Source organism: Rhinolophus sinicus, chromosome X, assembly GCF_036562045.2.
Source record: "Rhinolophus sinicus isolate RSC01 chromosome X, ASM3656204v1, whole genome shotgun sequence".
NCBI classification, from domain to species: Eukaryota; Metazoa; Chordata; class Mammalia; order Chiroptera; family Rhinolophidae; genus Rhinolophus; species Rhinolophus sinicus.
In genome coordinates, this window is record NC_133768.1 from 24,800,794 (window position 1) to 24,824,613 (window position 23,820).

At 37.6% G+C, this 23,820-nt stretch overlaps 1 protein-coding gene across 13 annotated transcripts in view; it reads right to left on the minus strand.

Annotated features, from left to right (window-relative positions):
* Positions 1 to 23,820, minus strand: part of DMD (dystrophin) — a 2,125,071-nt gene that overhangs the window by 64,102 nt on the left and 2,037,149 nt on the right. For 8 of the 13 annotated variants that reach the window (XM_074323908.1, XM_074323912.1, XM_074323906.1 and 5 more), the window contains 7 exons: positions 14,258 to 14,424; positions 11,302 to 11,413; positions 9,810 to 9,946; positions 9,072 to 9,110; positions 4,626 to 4,691; positions 3,449 to 3,514; positions 509 to 667 (listed from right to left, as the gene is read on the minus strand). In XM_074323908.1, coding sequence (XP_074180009.1) covers positions 509 to 667; positions 3,449 to 3,514; positions 4,626 to 4,691; positions 9,072 to 9,110; positions 9,810 to 9,946; positions 11,302 to 11,413; positions 14,258 to 14,424 — 746 coding nt within the window. The remainder of the gene's footprint in view (positions 1 to 508; positions 668 to 3,448; positions 3,515 to 4,625; positions 4,692 to 9,071; positions 9,111 to 9,809; positions 9,947 to 11,301; positions 11,414 to 14,257; positions 14,425 to 23,820) is intronic. The other 5 variants (XM_074323909.1, XM_019710547.2, XM_019710549.2 and 2 more) reach the window with 2 other exon arrangements.

Consider the following 23,820-nt stretch of genomic DNA (forward strand, 5'->3'; position numbering starts at 1 on the left):
TTTCAGGTGATGATTGACAACTGAAATCATCTCGCTCATCTGCTATGATGGTGAGCATAAATGATGTCTATATTTGATGATGAGAAATAAGATGAACTGATCTGTTCTCAAGTATCACCAAGCCAATGAACCTACTTTCTTAAACGCTTTGAGAGAATGTGGCCAAACATGTGTACAAATCATATAATCATACAATGAAATGACCTGCTTTGTTCTTACATTCTACTCTCAAATAGAAAATCAATGCCTCTGAAACACATGCAACAAATCAAATACCACCACCAGTGTTAATTCCCTTCCCACCTAAAATACGAGTTCTTAATTATACTATTGCATTCATTTTCTTCTTTCAGATAAGGAAAAAAAGAGAAGCTGTACATGGAGCTAAACAGATTATTGGAGAAAACAATTAGACATAGAACGACTCTAAGAAGACTCCTGGCACTTTTCTCTGTGTGCAGGTGTATGCACTCTGCATACCAACGACAAAGCTAGAAAGAAAACTCACCTGTTTTCTTCCTCAAGATCTGCTAGGATTCTCTCTAGCTCCCCTCTTTCCTCACTCTCTAAGGAAATCAAGATCTGGGCAGGACTACGAGGCTGGCTCAAGGGGGAGTCCTGGTTCAAACTTTGGCAGTAATGCTGGATTAACAAATGTTCATCATCTCTGGAAAATAAAATCAAAGGTTTTGGTTTTTTCCCCCTTATTTGCTTTGGGGGTCAGGGACTCGGGTGTGTATTTAAATATAGAAACATTTATTTGCTCTTCACAATTAATTAGACCCCTTTTCCTGTTTCTAAAGACATTTTGATACTGTTGAGGTTGTGGTCTACCATCCTATTGATGTAGTCAAGTGTTTCTTGCTCTGATTTGCCATTGAATTTGATTGGCCTATTTACATGGGTAAATGAATGGCAGACTTACAGAAATACTGGGACTCTATGTCGACAGTTTCACCAACACTTAATAAATATTAAAAGACATATAATGGCTGTATAATGCTTTTGCTACCAAGCCTGTCAAGATAATCTGTTCACTACCCCACACTATAGTTGATACTGACCAGGAAAAAACTGCAGGCCTTAAAATAGTAGAGTAAATATTTTGTTAAGTGGAAGGCAATGGAACCAAAAAGTGTTTCTTCGTTGAGCCAGTTTGAACTTATAAAAGCCATGGAGGCAGGATGGTAACGATAATGAAACTGTAGACAAATGATTATTTCCTTCAATTATTATTTAAATAGAAAAACAAAAATTGGACGAAAAAAGCCATTAAGGTGACTGAAAGAAAACTGAACAACTCATTCTTTAGAGCAGCTTTTAAGGACTAATCTTGGAGAACAAAGAGGCAAAAGGCTCATATTTTGGGAGGCAGCTGCAATCTTTCCTTGAAACTAGCAACTCTCTACTGCACAGGAGAAATTATTTTCTAAATGCATTGCTCCTAGCTCCTGAAAAGCCTGTGTACCTCCAAGTTGTAAGAACTTCACTCTGGAGGGAAAACAAAGGGGAAAAGAAAAAAAAGAACTTCACTCTGTTCTTAATGAGTGGCTAAAGCTCTGTTTGGCTAAATATCATTAAGATGATAGGTTAATATTCCCTTCTCCACACTCACTTAATTTCCTTTCCTCAGCTCCATGTCTTCTGAGTTGAAAAAAAAATTCAGATATTTAGGAAAAAGTCCTTCTAATTTCAAAATGATTTTTGCCCGTCAAGCCAGGGAATTGGTTGAGAAGTTAAAAGTTGACTAAAAGTAACTGGGTGTTAAAAATAAACATTTAAGTGAAGTTGACCAATCCTCCAAACCACTTCCCCAGACCTGCCCCTAAAATATCATGATTTTACCATCCAACATTGAATCTAAATGGATTTAATGTCCTCAAAATGAGCAAAAGCTAAATTTCATTTCAAAATAAAACAAAAGCAATTTTACCACCTATCTAATTTATTATCCCTCTTCCCAAATTCTGAAATTTTATTGCTAGAACTTCCCATGTTTAATTACAACAGATAGCCCTAATCAAACTTCTCTTACTGTTCTCTTAGGCAGTCAATGAATGGCAGCCATTATTATACAGATACAACTTCAATTAATTCGATTGAATTAATTGATATTAGTGCTAGAGCTACTAATATGAAAATCAGTGACCCAAAGAAGCAAATCACTCAGGTTGTTTACATTTGGTTAATTCTTTGGTCACATACTTTCCTGTCAAAAATTTTATTTATTAATACTATTAATGCTTTTCCTCGTGGCCAAGAAAGAAAATGCACCACAGTGATGTTTGGGGAAAAGGTTGTTTTGTTTTAAGTAACTAAGTCATAGATGAATGGCTGGGTGTTGATTTTGATTTCTTTATTATTACCTTAATCGCCTTTTTGTATCAGATGAGATGATTTTTTTCCCAGCTCTTTAATAACCAGTTAGTACAAATGCTACTTTGATACTAGTTCCCTCAGCCGAATCCTTCTAAAAGTACTCTTCTCATCTGAGTGTAACTTTGGGTTGCCATATCAACTACACAGGATAGATTTACCATTCTCCCCTTTGCCTAGATTGTCCAGGACAAAGTGGTGAGACATCCATAAGTTATCAAAGTAAAAACATTATTGTACTTTGACTAGATTTCTTCTAAATTATCTATTCAGTTAGTAGAGCCTTATTTTCATCTGCTCCCTCCACCTCAGGCCCTTGACTGGGGCCTGAGGTGGAGGGAGCAGATGAAGAAGCTAATACTCTGTTCTCCTTATTGTGCTACTTCGCCAACTCGATAAGAAAGCGGGTTTCCCTGCCAGTGCTGTGTTCTCTGCCATTTTTAACATCATTCTCTCTCCTTCCTTAAGTTTGACAGGCCTGGCTTATCATCTCACTAAAACCCTATGACCTGAATTTGTACTCCCCCTTCCGAAACCCTGTACAAGATTGCTTCACTTTATTTAGCTCGTGAAGATGCTAAATCACAAAAACCTACTACCTTGGATCTTTGAAGGAAAGGGCCCAACTAACAAACCATATGGGAAGACCAATGCAACTACACTGAGATTGTATCGCCACTCCCCACGAGTGAAGAAAATACTACTTAGATTTTAAAATATCACTTTAAAAATTAATATCTAATCCCTTTAAAGATCTGGCAGGTCTGGTAAAAAAAATTAAGCATTTAATATAATTTAAGTATTTGGGACTCTGCAATTTGTAATAGTATGGTATTAAATAAGAATAAGGCAAACTGTGTTTGCTACTCTGGAATACCAATAATGCCACAACGTGGATGAGCTCATTCCATGTCAGGTTAAGAGTTAAGAGGAGAAAAAAGTAAACGAATAGCTCCTTGAAAGATCAAATGCATATAATGCTAATTCCTATTTTCTGTGCTACCCTACCTCTAAATCCCTCAAAGCAATTTCATCTTCAGGAACATTTTGTAAAAAGAGATGGGATACTTACATGCTCTCATTAGGAGAGATGCTATCATTTAGATAAGATCCATTGCTGTTTTCCATTTCTGCTAGCCTGATAAAAAACGTAAAAGCTCATTAAAACTTATGTGACTTCTTAGAATCTATTCAAGACCTAATCGAACATTCCTGAAAACTAAAAGATAAATCATGTCAAGAGGAGAAAGGAATCCTTCAAATTAAAAGATATGTGTGTTGGCCTAACCATTTGAGGCAGTGACTGGTAAGACCACAGCTAGTTAGTAGCTTTACATTTATGCTATGAATTATAGGGGAAGTTGTATTTTGTTGGTTTTCTTTTTCTCTTCACAGATCGATCTTCCTTTCACTGAGACCAGGCCTTTGTTTTCACAAAAAAAGCTTCCCTCACAACAATAATATTCTGTACCTTACACTACCCCTTGTTTTTTAAGACCATTAAAGCTTTCCATCGACGACAAACATATATATAGCTAGTTAATGCTTTCCACAGTTGATAAACATGTTCAGCAGTGAGAATATTGATAAAAGATGAATTCATAGTAAGTGCTCTAAACATTCTGCTACCAATTTTTGCCTTTGAAAACCTTCTTCACCTCAGACAATAATAGTCTTTTTACAACTAAAACTAAAAAAGTTAAGCAAACTCTTACGGATGTACTTAACAAGCATGAGATATCTTACAATTAGCAGTTCAATTTTTAGGTATAAAAATGATCTCAAACACAAAAAAGGTGGGACAGAAAGGTCCAAGGATTAGGAAAATCAATTATTCTCTTCTTTACAGCATATTATGTAAAATAAACAAACAAATGGCAAGCCAGTGTTTTCATATTCTCCACATAACATAGTATCATTTCTTCACATATTATGTTTGGTCTAGCAGTTTTCTAAGGTTATACGATTTCTAAGCCAATTTATCAAACGTGCTCAGTATACAGAACGTAACAAAGCTATCAGAAATGTTTAAAGGCCAGGGTTAGGGGAGATTATTCTGGACTAACGCTCTTATTGGTGTCCAAAATCAACATGCAGTGGAACGGCATGCACGTTAGAGGGCAAGTTAATTAGTAGAAATCAGACAAGATTGGGGAAAAAGAAAAGATTTGTTTAAAATGACTATAGGTTAGCTTTCCTTGGTTAGTTAATTTAATCAATATTTGCCTGGCATTCAACTAGTCTCATACCTGCTAGCATAATGTTCAATGCGTGAATGAGTATCATCATGTGAAAGCTGAGGGGACGAGGCGGGCCTATAAGGCAGAAAATGTGATTAGTTACAGATACCATCCATTAATGGAGAAAAAAAAACCCACCACACAGTTATGTTATATACATGGCCTAGAATGCTTTTATTCTAATTCTGCGGATCATGTACACATTTAGTTGCTCCTACAGCTTAGATATCATCCAGTGTTTTAAATCCAAGCTTGAGAGATGATTTCTCATACTTCTGCTTTTATCAAAAGCCATAGAGAGATCAAAAATGTCTGTGGAAAGTTTCAATTACAGAAAAGGTTAAGGGAGACCATCTCTATGTGACATTTTGTCCTCTTACCTTGTAATAGCTCATATCCTATAGTTCTGAAATTGTTTTAGCACTATGTGGTTGAAAATTTTCAACAGTTTACACCTGTGCCATTTATTAGATCCCTTTTTATTTAATGGAAGCTGTACGTTTGCCTAGTACATTCATAGTCAACAACTTTTGTTTCAAAGAGGCCACTCCAGTTCATGACTTCTTAAGGTTCCACGTATCAAGATATCTTGGTTTGTGGAATTTTGTAAAGAAGGAATATATCTACCTATTTAGCAGCAGGAGTATGCCGTACAATAAAACTGAATGACCCCAAATTATATCGTCATGTTTTTTAAAAGGATGACTACATTCAATATAATTTATTTCTTATTAGGGATACTATATGCTAATAATACACAGAGGAGAAAACAAGAAAGGGAATTAATTAGCATAAATAGTCTATATACTTTTTGGATATAAAAACCTGTGCTTTGTTTGTTTGTTTTTAAGCTCCATAGACTAGGATTTTGGTAGGGTTAACGTTTTTTCCACTCTTTATACCTAATCTATTAATTATCCTTGAAGTTGTTATAGTATCTTTGAATTAACCTTAGGGAAAAAATCCATCTGTTTTGAAAACCATTTGGGCTTGTGCTTTTTTTTTTTTTTTAATTGGAATAGGACAAAAGGTCGCTTCCATTTCTGTCCTGACACAGAAAGCCCTTAGGTAAAGGCAGAAATCCAAAGTCAACAGTGATCTATTCAGTGAGGACTGGTTTAGTCCAATGTCCAAGCAGCATTCAAGGACTTGGTAGGAGCACAAAGATGTTTGTCTTTTCTTACATTTAAAAAAAAAAAAAAAGGAAAAACATGTCGTTACCTTGGCTTACCAGGAAATGTGCTAGAAATTCCTATTTCTTAAAGAAGACACATAGTCATGAGATGATTACAACACACTACAGCAAATAACTAGGGGACTGAAGTTTTCCCTGGGAGATAAATGTGTTATTTATAAAATCAATGTTCTCTAGGTCAAGAGTCACCACAGTCAAATTTGTAATGAATTACAAAGATGTTTAAACTCTCATGAGGAAATAAAAGGACGACTACCCAATTTACCAGGCAGAGCCAAAGATTTCCTTCTTCACTGTAGTTTTGGAGAGTCAATCTGCTAATTTCTTAGAACCCTGGAGCAGCCCATTATTAGAAAAATGCTAAGGTTTGTTTTGAGATAGTCACTGAAAGTAAAGATAATTTAGTACTTGGATTACTTGGCTTAAAAGCCCTATCTTCTGGAACACGCCAGTCTTTCAATTATATTCTTCTTATAAACTAAAAGTCCACCATCGAGAAACATATATTAATGTTTTTTCCCTTTTAACAGTTGCTACCCTGGTAGTGTACAGAAGAAAGAAAACCTGAGACCTTGGAGCATAACTACGCCAAGAAAACAAGGCATGTAAATCCAAAGTACTTGAATAAAATCTCATACAGAAAATCTTATGCAGAGCTTTAATTCTTAGCCTTGAGGGTAATTCCATGTTATTTTTCTTATTAATGCACATAGCACCTAACACAGCATGCATAAGCACAAAAACTCATAATAACCAGAAATCTGAAAAAATATATGCACTATAGGAGGTACTTATTAAAGCAGAAAATGAGCCAAAAGGGAGTGCTGGTCAGAGGAGAATCATTTAGAAACCAAGAACTAGTAAAAGTACAAAACCACTTAGTCCAGAAACAAAACTAAATGCAAGGCTTTCTAAAACACTTTTTGAAGGGAACGTAAGAATACTCTTCTCCCTTCCCAATTCCTTAAATACAAAACAATATACCCAGAAGGATTATTTCTATCATCATTAATGGCCAATTCCATTCCACCCACCACCATCTTATCTTCTCTCTTGTGAAAACTCCACTGATAAATTTTCATCCTTTAGATTTCAAAGCAGAAGAACTCAAAGAATATTGTCTGTCTCATTTGTGGACAAACAATATAAAAGGTTTATGCTAGATTTAGTTTCAAACAGTATGAGAAATATGGGGAATACAGGTTTTCTCTAAGAAAAAATAAAATATCTGTATCTCAGTGAACTTTCAAATGCTGTGATTCATATTAAATGGATTAAATGCTGTCATCATCATAGGATTTGTTAACATCAGAATTCTTGCAACATAAAACACCTTAGGACGTGGCTCTTCTGCCTGTATAGAATAGCTTTACAATATATTTTATAAATTATATAGTGTTATGAATAAAGACTTTAATAAAATTACTGGTATTAAGGAAAACGGGAACTTCAATCTGCTGGGTTTGTTTTCTTCTCTAAAATTAGAACTTTTCACAATTTCTGAATCTAGAAAACTTTTTATAAGAAGACAAAATGGGGGTTTGTTTCAGTTGTTAGAGAAGATATTTTAATAAAGGATGTTATTCATTTTAAAGTTCTTTAAAGTTTAAGACAAACAGCCTCCATTTAACATCAGTTACATTCAACTGACAGTCATGATTTTTTTTCTCATGAAATATATATAAAATAATCATCTTTTCTTCTCCTTTCCTTTCAAGGAACTGTTAGTTATTCTTTGCTTATTATTTTGTGCTATCTCCATCCATGCATTTTTCAAAACTATTCTTTAGCATATTTATGTTTTGGATTTTTTAACTGGTTAAAACTTATTCCAACCAGAAGTAAATTCATTTGTTTATCAGGATTCAATCAAGCTGAGAATTTCAGTATACCAATTTTTTCAAAGTTTCTTATTTACGAAAGGGTCTAATTTCTATAAACAAACAGAGTACCTGGGTTAGGGGAAACAGTTACCAATAACAAGGAACATAAGTGAATCTAAATAACTCCCCACGTTGTTTACGCATGATGATTAAAGAAATCAGGTAGCTCACTACTTATAGCTCCCGTTATCTCAAAATTAAAGAGCACAATATTGAAGCTTTTAAAAAAAGATGAAATAAATAAATAAACAAAAATAAAAATAAAAAAACCCATGAAAAACAGATGCCTTACACTTCTCCTTTAGGCCAATAAAATCTTAAAATAAACCTCAATTCAGCGTTTGCATTCATTGCATCAGGATTTTTTTAAAAAAGGGATCTACTTTAAATTAAATTATATGGTAGAACAATAAAAAAGACCCAGTAAGAATAAACTGAATTCTTACATAAGCCTGTCTTCAAAATTGGTCATTTACCCCTTATATATAATAGAGCTGACTTTAAATACATGTTTTAATAAAGTACACTTTGAAATACAAAAAATTTGTTATAAAAACCCCACACAATGACTTTAAAACATGCACACTTTGTTTGGTAATATATAAATCACAGACCACCAAAATGAGTTTTCTAACATTATAAACTCTGAGATAAATCAATTATCAGCTGGCATCTACTATTAGTATTATTAATGCACACCAACAGTAATGACAAAGACCACAGTACACTTTCCTCCCAGTGTAAACCTATAACTGCTAATGAGCTGAATATTTAGTTTGGAAAGAAGAGCAAGTGAGTTTAGTTAAAAAATGAGCTCATGTATATAAAGATTAGTCAAATAGCATGGCATTACCTGATAAAAAGTCCACCTACCTCATTGAAAGTATTCATCCAAACTCAACATCATACTATAAAACAAATTCTGCTGATATTTAATGGTCCACTCACTTACAACAGGCCCTAAAGAATAAATCATCATCCTTTTGAAGGTCCTAAAGCATTGACTCTCAAGAACTGGGGCTAAAGAATGTTATGTAATCAGAAAGCTCTTCCCTGCTTATACCTGAAGAATATAGAAACACGTCTCCCAGGAATAAACTAACAACTGAATAATTTCTTTGATGTTAATTTAAACTCAAGGCCAGGATTTCTGCTGCTTTAAATTTGACCAGATGGGCACCTGAAAACCTCACTCTGATTCTCCTGATCTGTGGTAGATGGCACTCTCAAAGTCTTATCAAGGGAAGAAAAAAAATTGAAATGAAAGAAGGAAAAATAATATGTCTTCAAAACAAAACAAATAAACCAAACAAAAATTTAAAAAATCAGCAAGCGAATGTGGTGGTGGCAGCAGCACCCTTCAGCAGAAGTACTCACGCAGAATCTACCGGCCAGAAGTTGATCAGAGTAACAGGACTGCAAAACAAAAAATGAGGTGGTGAAGAGACACAGGCAAACATGGCCGCAAAAAAATTACTGAAAGGTCAAAACAAATAAAATCCAACCAATTAAGTATGAATCATGGAAAGCAACAGCCAAACAAAAGTGGAAAGTGAATTAAAAGAAAAACAAACAGTGGTGCAATTGCCACCAGGGTTATGGGGGAAAAAAGAGAAGGTTTAAAAGAGGTGAAGACATCATCCATTTGATCATGAGAATCATTACTACTTACTGTGAAGGAATTTCCTGTGACTATATTTTCTTTCCAGTAGGATGAAAAAGTGACTAGATATGACCACACAATCAGATCAAAAAAGACACACATCTACTGATTTGCAAGGGAGGAAAATCAAAAGGAAATATTGAAATCACTCATTTGTAAACAGTCCCATATTTCTTAAAAGTCTTGTAAGACAATTAGAAGTTGTAACGTGGGGTTTTCCCTGTGAGATCAAGTTTAACTTTTGGAAATGGTAATGGTCCTGGGACAATTAACATAGGAAAATGGCGACTGAACGTCAGCTTGTTTTTTGCTCTTTTCAACTACAGTAAATCTAGAGAAAGAAATAGGAGAGACTGTTTGCATTTGGGAGTGAAGGGGGGTATTTAGCTGAAAGGAGATCAAATCTACATCAAACGAGGAGAGTCAATTATTGTGCTTTTGCCACTACTCACGTTTCCATGTTGTCCCCCTCTAAGACAGTCTGCACTGGCAGGTAGCCCATTCGGGGATGCTTCGCAAAATACCTTTTGGTTCGAAATTTGTTTTTTAGTACCTTGGCAAAGTCTCGAACATCTTCTCCTGATGTAGTCTGAAAGGGAAATGGCGCTGAGGTCAGACTTGGGAGAGTAGGACCTCAAGACAAAGGACCACTCCAGTAGCAACTGAGAGCAAAGGCTTTGGAATCAGACAAAACCAGGGTTTTGAAACCATGCCTGGCATTTACTAGTGGGGTTAACTTGGGTGAGTTATTTGCATATCCAAGGCTCAGACCAGCTGTGAAATGGGGGCAGTCATACCTCACGAAGTGGTTACAATGAATGCATGAAGTGTCCCAACTACTAGGCTACTCGATAAATGGTAGTTTATGGTAGTCTTTAAGACGAAAAGTTAATGTTGACTTCTGCCACACTTTCTGGTATTTTAAAAACTATTTTGTCCACACGGGTACCATGTTCCACCCACTAAATAATCTCGTCACAGCATGGTTCACTCTCCATCATCGAATACCTTTACGAAAAGAATCAAAGCAAAAAAGACATGGAAAAAACTGGGAGGATCACTGCAGATGGAAGAGAGAAGTACACTAAAGCAGAGCTTCTCCCACTTCGATGAGCATGGGAACCACCTGCAGATCTTGCTAAAATGCAGGTTGTGATTTAAAAGAGTCAAGGAGGGGGAGGGGCCTGAGGTTCTGAACTTCTAATAAGCTCCCAGATAATGTCAGTGCTGCTGGTTGAGCAGCGAGTGTTTCAGGAACATAAGATTTACACGCAGGTCTGTCTGACCACCAGGTCTATATGCCTCGTCCATCTCACCAGTGATTTTTTTAAAGTTATGTTAGCCACTGAACATTTCCCAAAATATCAAAGAAGAAGGCTCCACCTCTTAATTCTAGAACCTCGGGCAAATTATTTAACCTCAGGACCTCAGAGTCCTCATCTGTAAAAAGGGGATAAAAAAATACCTATTTCACACAGAGTAGTTTACAAGGTAAATGCCTAGCATTTAGTTGCTAAGTGTTAGTATATAAAACAGATAAAAGCTGAGCAAGAGATTGAAAGGGGTGGATTATAAATTTGGGGGAACACACATTATACCCACATATCCGACATGCCCCATGGCTATAAAACTTCTCCATATAAGTGCTAGGGCTATGCAAAAGAAATGTGAAAATGTCTTCCCTACAACCAACGCAAATGGAAGAAAAACCTATTTATTCATCCAAAAATATTTGTTGACTGTCTACAATGGTCCATGTGTGCCAGGCATTACCCGACACTGCAGGGATAAGGTAAGTCCTGATGCCCACAATTTGGAGCCACGTTAGCCGGGGAACACGTGACACACTCAGATATCACAGCATTATGTGTTATCTGCAATACTGTCCCAACCTTCTTCCAGCTAACTAACTCACAACTCACATCAGGGAGGCATCTGACTTACCGGAGTGCAATATTCCACCATGGGATAGTGCATCTTATGGCCTTTTGCAACTCGACCAGAAAAAAAGCAACTTTGGCAAATGTCATAATTAAAGTGCTTCAGACTCCTGTACCTGGAAAAGAACAAACACAAACACATATGTATTTCTTCCAAGCGCATTCCCAAAGAACACTCTTTAATAAACTGTCTTCCACACACTGTCTTGATTCTAGAAACAGACTGCAATGTTCATTAATCCCGTTAGGTAAGTGATTAACTTCCTACCTCCAGATTTCTCTGGTGCTTCTCCTGCAGTATCAAAACATTTTGGCAGGAAGATTATCCTATAAACATTTGGAAGGAGGGAAGAAAAACTCGGCTCTTATTCAATTCCACTAGGAACTCTTTCAGATTAAGGAAGAAGTTACTGGCAAACTTCCAGTCTTTTAAAGACCAAATACTAGAATATGAAAGAACTTCCAGGAGACATAGATTAATCCACTGCAGGCCTCCTTACCCATCATGGGGAGAAAAGTTTTCTGAAGCAATTATTTTCAAAAAATATATATAAAGATACAGCAATTTCATAAGACAAAAGAAAATTAAATAAGAACTCTCAATCAGTTAAAACAAATCTTGCTTTAATTACATTTTCTAACTGACATGATGCATATTCAGAGTTACTTGGATAATCTCTTTTATCTGTCTCTCTTCAGAAATCCCTCACCACATTATCCGCAAATGATAACTGAAGCCCCAAGAAAGCACAAAAATTGGATTAGATGAAAGAATTTATAATCTGTGAATACTAGATGGTACATTTCTTCCCATTCGCAGAAGGCTGCATTCTTTGTTTCATACTCTCCCTGCCTTTTGCTTCCTCAGATAAGTATCTTAGCCAATTTGAACATATTCCTTATGTGACATATGGGAATGCGGGGAAAAAGCTACCTTTTTTAGATCCCAACCATCTTGGGGGGGGGTGGGGGAGTGGAGAGAGGAAAGAGAGGTGCTGATTCCTAAAATAATCTAATTTGATAAGGGCAAAAGAAGTGAATGTGAAAATGCTCTTAGATCCTCCAAAGCATTCTCTTCTTTTATTTTATAAAATTTTCCCCATATATGAACCTTACTAGTGGGGGAAGTTGAGAAAAGAAGGAAAAGACATATAATGCTTTTCCTTGTGACTTCCCCTCCCCACCCCTTAGGGCATCATTCTGACAAAACCAAGAAAGGAAAGAAGGTGTCCTTTCCTAGCATTACCTACTCAGTGTTGTCTATCTAGGCTTTGGAAACTTCTAGGGGTTTTTGTAAAACCTCTTTGTAAACAGCATGAAGTTTGGAAGAACAGGAGGACACAAACGATACAAAGTAGTTATTAGGCAACAAGTATTAAAACAAGTCCAAGCACAGCCAGGAAGAGTATTTACTTAGCTGCTAAATAGATTCTGAACAAGCATAGACTACTATATAGCTACTTTACAACTTTATGGCTTATTCATCCTAAGGAAACCTTGATGTTGATCCAAATGTTTAAATATACCATCATTTCAGAATTTGGATTTGGGGTTATTGTTCAATAAGATGAATTCATTTATAAATACCCTGTCTCCCCAAACAGATCAACAAGGCTAAAAATTTAAGAGCCAATTGTTTTCCATGGCAGTTTAAGAATATCAGATTAATAACTTGCTGTTTTCTATCTCTTTCACTTTTTAAATTTATAAGGAACTTTTTTTTTAGCTGCTTTGTGAATCTTTCATTTACTTGCATACTTTATAGTCCCTTAGAAGTTCATTAGGTTACTATGGAATGAGCATAATCAGATTCACAGATAAAGAAGTAAGTCCTAGGTTGCTTAAAACAATTCTTGTTACTTTAGGGGGAAAAAAGTGGTGCAAAGTGAATAAGAGACCGAGCTACCATGATGGGTCTCCCACTATAGAATAATTTCTTAGTTTTCTAACTGATTCTGGGAGGGTTTCTATAAGCAGAAAAGATTGTGTGTGTGTGGGGGGAGAGAGACAGAGAGACAGAGAGACAGAGACAGAGACACACAAAATGTTTTGGTTCCAGGAAGGAGAAGCCCCGGTTTATCTGTATACCACCAAGGACAAATATGAAGTTGACAAATAAGTTTGCGAACTTGCTGCAACGACGTTGCTAACCTTTTTTGATGTCAGAGGGATTATTCATTATGAATCTGTACCAACTGGACAAACAGTTAACCAAGTTTACTATTTGGAAGTGCTGAAAAGGCTGCGTGAAAAAGTTAGATGACTTGAACTTCTCGCCAGCAATTTATGGCTCTTGCATCACGACAATGCACCAGCTCACACGGCACTGTCTGTGAGGGAGCTTTTAGCCAGTAAACAAATAACTGTATTGGAACACCCTCCCTACTCATCTGATCTGGCCCCCAATGACCTCTTTCTTTACCCAAAGATAAAGGAAATATTGAAAGGAAGACATTTTGATGACATTCAGGACTCATGGGTAATACGACAGCTCTGATGGCCATTCCAGAAAAAAGTTCCAAAATTGCTTTGAAGGGTGGACTAGGCACTGGCATCAGTGCATAGCTTCCCAAGGGGAGTACTTCGAAGGTGACCGTAGTGATATTCAGCAATGGGGTGGGTATGTAGCAGTTTTTCTAGGACAAGTTCGCGAACTTAATTGTCACACCTCATGTCTCGGTGGAGACGGGCTGTCAGTCTGTCCACGTAAGATGTAGTCTGCGGAGCTGAAGAGCGAAGGTGGAAAGGGACACCTGTGTAACGAGTCAGATCCACCCAAATAACCCAGTGATCAGGGAACTGACAGAAGTGATGGCTGCTCCAGCCCAATCACGAGGTTACCTCCTCTCCCACTCTGAAGACGAACAAGCTGACAGCAACAGGCAAAGGAGGTAAAAGGTCAAGTCATAAGAAGGTGAGAAATGGTAAGAAAAAAATGACATGTTTTTGGTTCCTAATACCTGAACCCGATGATTGGACACTCCTTGCAGATGTTACACTTCGCCTGATGCTTGGCAGTTTCCGCAGCAGCCACTCTGTGCAGGACGGGCAGCCACACCATGGACTGGGGTTCCAGTCTCATCCAGTCTAGGAAGAGGGCCGCTTCGATCTCAGGCTTATTATTAGCCTGCAAAAACAGGAGGGAGAGCAAGGGGGGGTGGGGGGTGAAAAATGTGAGAAGAGAAGGTGAGAAAGCAAAGGAGGCGTATGTCAGTTCAGGTAATAAGTTCAAAGAAGGAAAAAAACAGTAGCTGCACAGTGAGACCCACTTTTCCCAGCTGGTTTCTGCAACATGTCCTCCTAACATTCCCATGAGTCACCTCACCCCTTTGGCTTTGGTAAACTGCCATTACTGTTTGGGTACTGGATGACAAGAAAACCAAACCAAACAAACCAACAGAAAGCAAAATACACACCTGTGCGAGACTATATTTAGCTTCTGTTTCTGAACAGGTCTATGAGTTAGCCACAAGTAAAATGCAAGTGATTATTGATAAAATTTCAAAGGAGGTAAAAAAAAACCTTAGGAACTATTGATTCCTTTTTTTTCCCCCTGAAAGAATCTATGTCTCAGTGTGTCATAGAATCATAATGAAGAGGCTTTAAAATTCATCTGGTCCCAAAGCTTCATTTTTGCAGACAAGAAAACAGACACAGATGAGAGAAGTAGTGTTTCAAAGGCCATACAACTAACTGATGGCAGAGCTGATACTCGAGTCTAAATCTCCAGGTCTAGTGCTATTTTCATGGTGACCTATTGCCTTTGTCTATCTCTATTTTTCTCTTTCATATTTTCAAATTTAATAAACATCATTCCCCCTAAACAGTACATTGATGTTAGAAAATTCGAAATATATTTACCCATCACTTGATTTGTATATAACTATAGTCATGCATTTTTATTATATCATTTTTTTTTAAATTGGGGAACTGTGTGTTTTTCCAGGGCCCATCAGCTTCAAGTCGTTGTCTTTAATCTAGTTGAGGAGGGCGCAGCTCAACTCCAAGTCCAGTCACCATTTTCAATCTTTAGTTGCAGGGGGCGTAGCCCATCATCCCATGTGGGAATTCACCCGTCAACCTTGTTGAGAGCCTGCACTCTAACCAACTAAGCCATCCAGCCACCCCTCCGGAAGCTCAGCGGCAGCTCGTTGTCTTCAATCTAGTTGTGGAGGGCGCAGCTCACTGGCCCATGTGGGAATCGAACCAGCAACCCTGTTGTTCAGAGCTTGCACTCTAACCAACTGAGCCATCTGGCTGCCCCCAGCATTTTCACTGTATCTGGTTCTTTTAATCCTACAAGACAGTGTTTTAATTTGTTATATTGTTAGATTGACCCATACATTGACCACTGTTTTTATTTTTCATTGCTCCCTTTATCTCCTGTCTTCCATCTGGGATCAGTTCTGCCTAAGTATATCCTTTAGAATTTCCTTTAGTAAGTGTCCGTTGGTGGTGACTTTCTCAGGTTTTGCTTGTCTGAAAATATTTCTTTTTAATCCATATTCTTGATAGTTCTCCTCATTGGGTATATATTTTTCATTTGAAAGGTTTTGGGGGGTTTTGTTTGTTTTTATTTTGTTGTAGCACACTGAAAAATGATTCTACTTTTATCCCACTTTCCCTGTTGCAATTGTTAAGTCAGCAGTAAAGCTGACTGTTGCTCCTTTGAAGGTCATTTGTCCTTTTCCTGTCTTGTGTTGTGTTTCTAGGGTTTTATTTACATTTTTTAGGATTAACTGGGAATCTTGAACCTGTAGGGTTAGACACTTTAGTCAGCTCTAGAATCTTCTCAGTCACGATCTCAAGAAATAGTGCTTCTTCTCCGTTCCCTCTCTGCTCTGCTTACAGAAATCTGTGAGATACATGTAGACTTTTACAATCCAACCTGCATTTCTCTGAATAGGCCATGCCTAGTTTGCCCTTTTTGTCCTTTGTGCTTCGTTCCTAATAATCCCTTCTGACTGGGATTCTCTTTAGCAGCATCTACTCTGATGTAAACCCACACAGTAAGTTTTAAATTTTGGTTAGTAAACTTTTGAATATTTAGAAGTTCTATTGGTAATTTTAAAGGTCACTTCTTTTGTGGTTCCCTGTCGATATTTTTCAATGGTGTCTGTTATTTTTTTTAAACAGAGTAAACATAGTTTCAAAAAATCATCTCTGTCTAATGATTCCAAGATATGAAATTACTGTGGGTCTGCGTCTGTGGTCTGCTATTTCTGCTGGTTCTCCCTTGCCTTGATTTCTTGTGTGCTGCATTTTTTTTTTCCACTATGTACTACATTAATCTTAAAAAATATTTCCTGGAGATACTTTGAGCCCTTGACTGCAAATGCCTTCTTCAGAGATGATTTTCATTTGCTTTTGCCAAGAACCAAAGAGTACTACTATCTATTCTGAGACCAATTGAAATTGAGGATTTGACGGGTATGTAGTATCATATAAGCAATGAGTATTTGAACTACAAACCCATGTTGCTTCTCTTGGAAAGACTCTATTCACAGACAGAAAGGTGGTAGGGTTTGGACCAACAGGTTATTTAGCTTGCAACACTCACCACTTCAACAATACTCCACTCATTACCCCTGATTACAAATTTAAGCACATTATAATGAGTTGTTTAACTTTTAATGTCCAAGCTGCAAAATGGTACCAATTCAAGATACTGATAAAAGCTTTTGGTGAGCACTTTTCTCTGTGGAGAGTGCCATCACAGAAGTACTTTGTAGAAAATTTAAAAATAAAAATAAAAAAGAATTCTAGAACCTAAAGATAAAATGGACCATGCCAGCTGTAAGTCCAAACTCTTAAACACTGCCAGTGTGTGTACAGGGACCTCTGTTCAATGTGCTGTCACCCTGAGCTGAAATCCACCAGCAGAGCAAACAGTATTAGAGGCTCTAGAGCCCAATCACGAAGAGTTCAAACCCCAGTTTTGCCACTTACTGGCTGTGTGAGCTTGGGAAAATCACTTTCTCTCTGTGTGTCATAATTTTCTTCTGCCACAAAATGGAACTATTAATAGCATCTACCTCATAGGATTGTTGTAAGATTTAAATGAGTTAACAGGTGAAAGGCACTTGGAATCGTGTCTGGCACATAGCAAGAGCCACGTCAGTGTTTGCTATTGTGATCATCATTATTATTATCCATCCGACCAGAAACCCAGAAGTTTCCAGCCTTCACACAGCCCTTTAAATATTTTACCTGGGCTGTCATGTCTGTCCATGCCCCTTCATGCTTATTCCTTTTATTCCTTCCTCATAGGACATGGCTTGGTTTGTCATTGTCTTGCAGAAAATTATTCTCCAAATACTATGTGCTGGGAGTGGTACCTCCATTTCTCAGGACAATATAATTGGATGACTTGCTTTTGTTCTACACTATGGGCTCATATAGGGTTTCTACGCAACTAAAATCCCTGGGTCAGTGTTTCCCAGTGTGTCCAGCAGATCAAATCATCCAGCAAAACGCTTCATGAAAAGGTCAAATTAATTAAAGAAACCTTGCACATTATGTCCACCTCTTAAAATTCTTAATGTTCGTTAACATAGGTATTAAACGCTAAGAAGTTCGTAAGTAAAGAAACACATTAAACTTCATTTGACCTCAGATTTTCCCACACTTGTTATTCGGTGATGCCAAGACCTTTTTCTTTTTTTTTTTTTTAACTTATAAGGCCTGTGAACACAATAATGCTCTGTTGGGGATGCTGTTTTGGGCTGTTTCCAGTGATTCCTCCATCCTGTACTTGTTCATTTAGGATTTGTTTCCTTTCACATCCGTCAAGGACTGCCCTGTCAGTTTGAGTCTACTGTACAATCTCATCAATATCTTTTTTAAAAATCTGCCTTTTCCAGCCAATGAATTAGCCATTATATCCAACTTTGTATAATTTTTTACATTTTAAAACATGCGTTCTGTCTTCATTAAAAAAAAAGAAAAATCACTGGTGAAAATATCACACAGGCCAAGGTCAAACGTGAGCCACACCACCAGAGCCTACACCTCAGATCAACAGAAACCCAGGATTCAGCCCTCTCTGGTTGTTGAACTGTGACTCTTCCCAGTTGTGTCACTGTCTGATCTCTACATCTCGTACACAAAGACACAATGAGAGACTTTGTCAAACGAACTACAAGTTTCAGCTATAATATGCCCTATAACAATCTCTTGCTTCACTGGTCTTGAAACTGACTTTATCAAAATAACCCTTTGTAGCTAGGAGACAAACCATTATAGAAAGGCAGGAAATTGAAAAGCATGACTAATTCATTCCTATTTAAAACATGGGTTTATTGTTACTTAATCTGAACCTATGTATTTTTTTCTGACTTAGGTTTAAACAATACTTTGGTTGATGATGGACTCAGAGACACGCTGCGGAGTAAGAATTCATGCTTAACACAGGAAGTGTAATATAACAGAAGGCTTCTACTCATTCTGGGAGACAGAAAAAAAATCAGATCATGAGTCAGCAACAAATGTAGGTATAAACACTAAAAGAAAAAAGGAAACACCATGTCTGTGACGTGTACCTAAAGCCATAGCAAGTATCATGTGAGGAAATGATCTCATTATCCTTTGTACTGTCCAAACCCTCCTTAGAAAACGGTGTCTGGTTCTGGTGGCTACAGCTGACCCAGAAGTGAGAGAAGACTTAGCAGAAAGGCACAATAATTAAAGGGGTTGAAAGACCTATGAGAATAGCATAAGATAACTGGGATTATTTAGCCATAAAAAAATTAAAAGATAATAAAAAGAATGAGCAAGAAAGAGTAGCTGAAGGGGCGATTTAATAAACAGTTTTCAATTATGTGAGTGGCTCTTGCATAGGGGCCTGTGACCAGCTGTTCAATCCCGCTACTGAGGATAGAACAAGAAGAAACAGGCTTGAGGAGCATGAAGAATTTAGCCTGTAACTCATACAGAAGAATTTCCTGGTGCTGAAAGTTGTTACAGCATGAGTGTGAATTACCAAGGGAAGCTATAGGCTGTTCTCCTCTTTCAAAATAGATTCTCCTGTGCGTAAAGGTTGGAAATTCTCAAGGTTCTTTCTAGCTCCTAAGTTGCAAGATCCACCATTTGGGCTCTTTGAAAACTGGTCGCCTAGGCCAAATGACAGCATTGAAGGCAAGACTTGGGGACTCTCACATTCTCACTGCGTTTCACCCTTTCATTTTGACTACAAACCATTCTGTATCCTAGTGCTATATTCCCTCTCTTTTTGTCTGACAATGAAGAAGGAAAGAATTAAAAAGCAGGCAAGATTCTATAAAGATCTAACAGAATTAGAACTAAAACCCAGCTAACATGACATTTTTGATCATTCTAGAAAAAGTAAATAGGGACAGATTGGGAAGGTACGAAATTGTTGAGGTCAGACGACGGGTACGATGGCAGATGGCATTGGAGCAAGATCATCCTAGTAGGTACCATTATTTGCTGACATACTTAGAGCCCTCTGATACCTTCTCTCGGTATCAACAATGACCTCTTCCTCACGCCTACATGCCATCTTCAAACCATCTAAACAAAAACTCTTGGAATGGGCCATGTACCCCTGGGTTTTGTTTTGGTTTTTGTTCGGGGCAATACCTCCTTTTTCCTCTTCTACGGCATGCACACAGAAAAAGCAAAGGTATGACAGCTCCTTCCATTGCAATATAATAGCCACAGGTTAAAAGTATCCTGTTGGGGACGGCCTAACGTTAGCTCAGTTGGATAGAGTGCGGTGCTCTTAACTTGCTGGTTTGATCCCCACATGGGCCACTGTGAGCTGCGCCCTCCACAACTAGACTGAAAAAACTACTTGACTTGGAGCTGATGGGTCCTGGAAAAACACACTGAAATAAATAAAAGTTAAAAAAAGCATCCTGTTTCCACTCCTTCTCTGTTCGTCCTCACCTACCAGCAACTCTCCATCTTAGCATGGAGGCTTGGGGAAGAAATCAGTTGTCATTACTGCCACTCCATTCCAGCACATTGCAGGGTGGCTTTATATAAATCTCATCGTAACAAAGTACAAAGACAGTTAAAGGAACCTCAATATTTGGAATTTCTAGCCAAAGGATGTAATTACCAATATAATGATTTCAAAGGGCATTACGTGGCAAGTTTGGAGTTAGGGGATTTGCCAGGGTACAGAATAATTATCGGGTTTCTTTCACTATGTGTTTTCCATAAACCCGTAGGCACTGAAGGACCAGCCCCCAAATGGCTGTCAGGAGGTCAACCTGAATAGTCATTTTTCTCTCAGGATAACATCAGTTCATGGCCACAGAAGAAGCACGATGGGAAGGTTTCTCAGCAAGTCCTGCACCCAACCTACCATAAACACATACATTGTATTTTAAAAGAAGGCAATTGGCATCTCAATTGTGAGGTTTTCCAAAACATACGTCTATACTTAAAAAATGGAAAAAAAATTAGTATAGAGAGATGTACACATGCAAGAGATTGTACCCAGTAGTTCTCAGATAATAAAAAGGAACTACTGTCTTGGAAACAATACTTGCCCAAACCTGTTTAGTTTGTCTCCTAGATTGCAGGTTATTTAAATACGGGAACTATGTTTCTATACCCTCCATAAAATTTGCTGAATTGAACAATGGGCAGGAATTAAAGTGCAATGTGATCACTATACATAAAAGGAAGGATTAGAATATCTAAATGAGCTTAGAATGAAAGAAACTGCCTAGACATCCTGAAGAGCAAAAAAAAATTAAACTTATAAGGGTTGTCTAAAGAGTAGAAGACTAAGTAAGTCCATTCTTAAACCACCCAAAGTTTACTTGTAAAGAGTTTTTAAACTAAATGTCTAGTTTGTCTGTTACGGTATCACACATAAAAGGGAAATATGTAGTGTATTTCTAGATTTGGAGGCTATGTTCAGAATGATATGGCTTACAACACAGGAGTATACAAAATTTCATACTGGGAGCCCTGAAGGGAAGTCCACAGGCAGGCAACCATGCTCTCGGTCAGTGATTCTCAATCAAGGACAGTCCTGTACCCCGGAGAACATCTGACAATGTCTGCAGACATTTTTGGTGGTCACAGCAGGGGGAGGGATTGCTACTGTTGTCTACATAGAAACCAGGATCCTGCTAAATGTCCAACAATACACAGGACAGCCCACTACAACAAGGAATTATCCAGGGCAAAGTGTCGGCAGGACCAAGATCGAGAAACCCTGCCCTAATGTTAACATCTTTCATTACCATGGTTCATTGTTGAAACTAAGAAACCAACACGGGGACGCGACTATTAACTAAACACCAGACTTCCTCGGGAGCCCTGGAGGGTACCTACTGGGCAGGCTGCTATCCTCTATGGCACAGAAACTGAGAAGCTATGATAGGCCTGTTCAACTACTAATAGTGTGAGTGAAAGGCCTCACTGGTTAACAGATTGTGGATGGAGGGAAAAAGGGCTAACAAATGTAGAAAACCCATGCTGGAAGGAAGTGACAAGGGAATATGCTAAAATCAGACAGCCCGATTTGAAATTAATGTGCTTCTCAAATAGACAACACTATGCAATGTATGCCTGGACAAACAGCAGAAATGTACGTAATCATGGCAAATAATTATCCCAAGCAAGGTAAGGCAGGTTAGCTAGTACGTGTGTGTGTGTGTGTGTGTGTGTGTTGTTTTCATTTTATTTAGTCGAGTTCCTGCCCATTTAGAGGAAAAACAATAACTAAATATATAAATATTGAATACATTCATATGCATGAAGAGCATTTCCAAACATTTTTACTGACAGAAAAAGGTAAATTTATGGAAAACACTAGGGACAACACTGATTTTTAAAAAGGTTAATCTCTCCTTCTTGGCCATTTTCATTTGCTATTTTCACTAGGGAAATGTTCCCTTCATAAATCCAAATAACCACTTCAATATTGTTGCCATTGTTAATAAGTAATGGCATTAATAGCGGAAAACCCAACATTTCTGGCCCTGATTGTAAAAAGCCCTAGTGTTTGGAAAGATTTGCTGAATTTAAATGGATAAAAACTGTTTTATGAATTATAGTCTGTACACACAGATTTAAAACTACCAGGAGAATGACTAGCCAGGGTCAGACGGTATAGGACACACAGTTCCTGACTGTCCCCTGAGCTGTTCTTACAATTTCTTTAACCACCTCTAAATCTACCAAGGGCATCAGTGGAATATTTTACATAAGAGAGAAATCTGCACTAGCAACGGACATAAAAAGAGGAACAAGAAGAAGTTGTAAAGAATATTAATGACTCTTCTTCCAAACAACCCCAATTTTTATGAAAATCAAATGAGTGATAACAAAAAAAATCTATAAAACCATATGAAACCTGCATGTAAGAAATACAACAGAAGGAAGGTGGCATTTTGATCCTCTTACACCAAGACACTTACGTTTTACCTTTGAGTTGCTAAGGAAACTAGTGTAAGGGACACAAGGGATCATTTCTATGTTGTTCCATATAATGTTGTTCACATCCTGCTACTTCTACGGTTGGTCTCATGTGAAAGGCCCCACTCGATGTACAAGATTGTTTTCTGTATTTTATATCTCTGTTCTAAGAGTTATTACCCAAAAGATCAGGTAAGACTTTTCAGATAATGACCAAGCTTTGAAATAAGTACAGTAATATACTTCCCTCTCTGCCTTTTCCATTTATAACATTTACCATATCATGAAAGATACTTGGGGATAAGTAACTCTTGAGGTAAACTGCTTAACTTTATGTTACAGATGAAAAAAGGCTCAAAGAGGTTAAGGAAACAACTCAAGATTACCTACTATTTTAATAGTAAAAATATGTACACTTAAAAAAGCAGTCTTAAAAAGGGAAGACAAAGTGATTTCCTATGGGAACATACAGGCTGATCTCCAAAATCTTTCGAATCTTTAACTCGTTAGAGGGTGCTAGAGGCTCTGATATCTAAGAGAGTCATGTCTGGGACCATGTCCAGGTACCAAATCTTGAACTGAATTCTATGCTGATCTACTGAGAGCTATTTGAAGATACAACTGAATATTCAGAAACTACTGTGATAAATGCATACTCGTCTCTCTCCTGATCGTCTCCTTTCCTCCCTTCTTCTCGGCATTATGTGTCCTTCCTCCTACTGTTACATGCTATGGCATATATAAGCTACGACGACTGACAGGGGCAGGTCAACATAAATTGAGGGAAAAAAGAAACAGAAAACCCTATGAGCTTCATGATTAGCACACAGCTTATATGATGTGGTCAACCTGTCGCTCCCACAGAAGGGTTGGTTAATATGGAAATGCATTTATCAGACATATGTTTACATTGCTAAGGGGGAAAAGGACCGTTAATTCTATACGCTGACATTTTAAGCAATGTCGTGGCCAAAACAGTATCCAAAGGAAGTTCAGTCAGTGCAAGCAAGTCTCATTCTTTCTACATTCAAAATCACCTTGTATGTCCACGGTGACACTCAAACACAGAGGGGAGAAGTGGGAGCTCTTCTTTACAGAAGAAAACCAGCTAATACAGAGG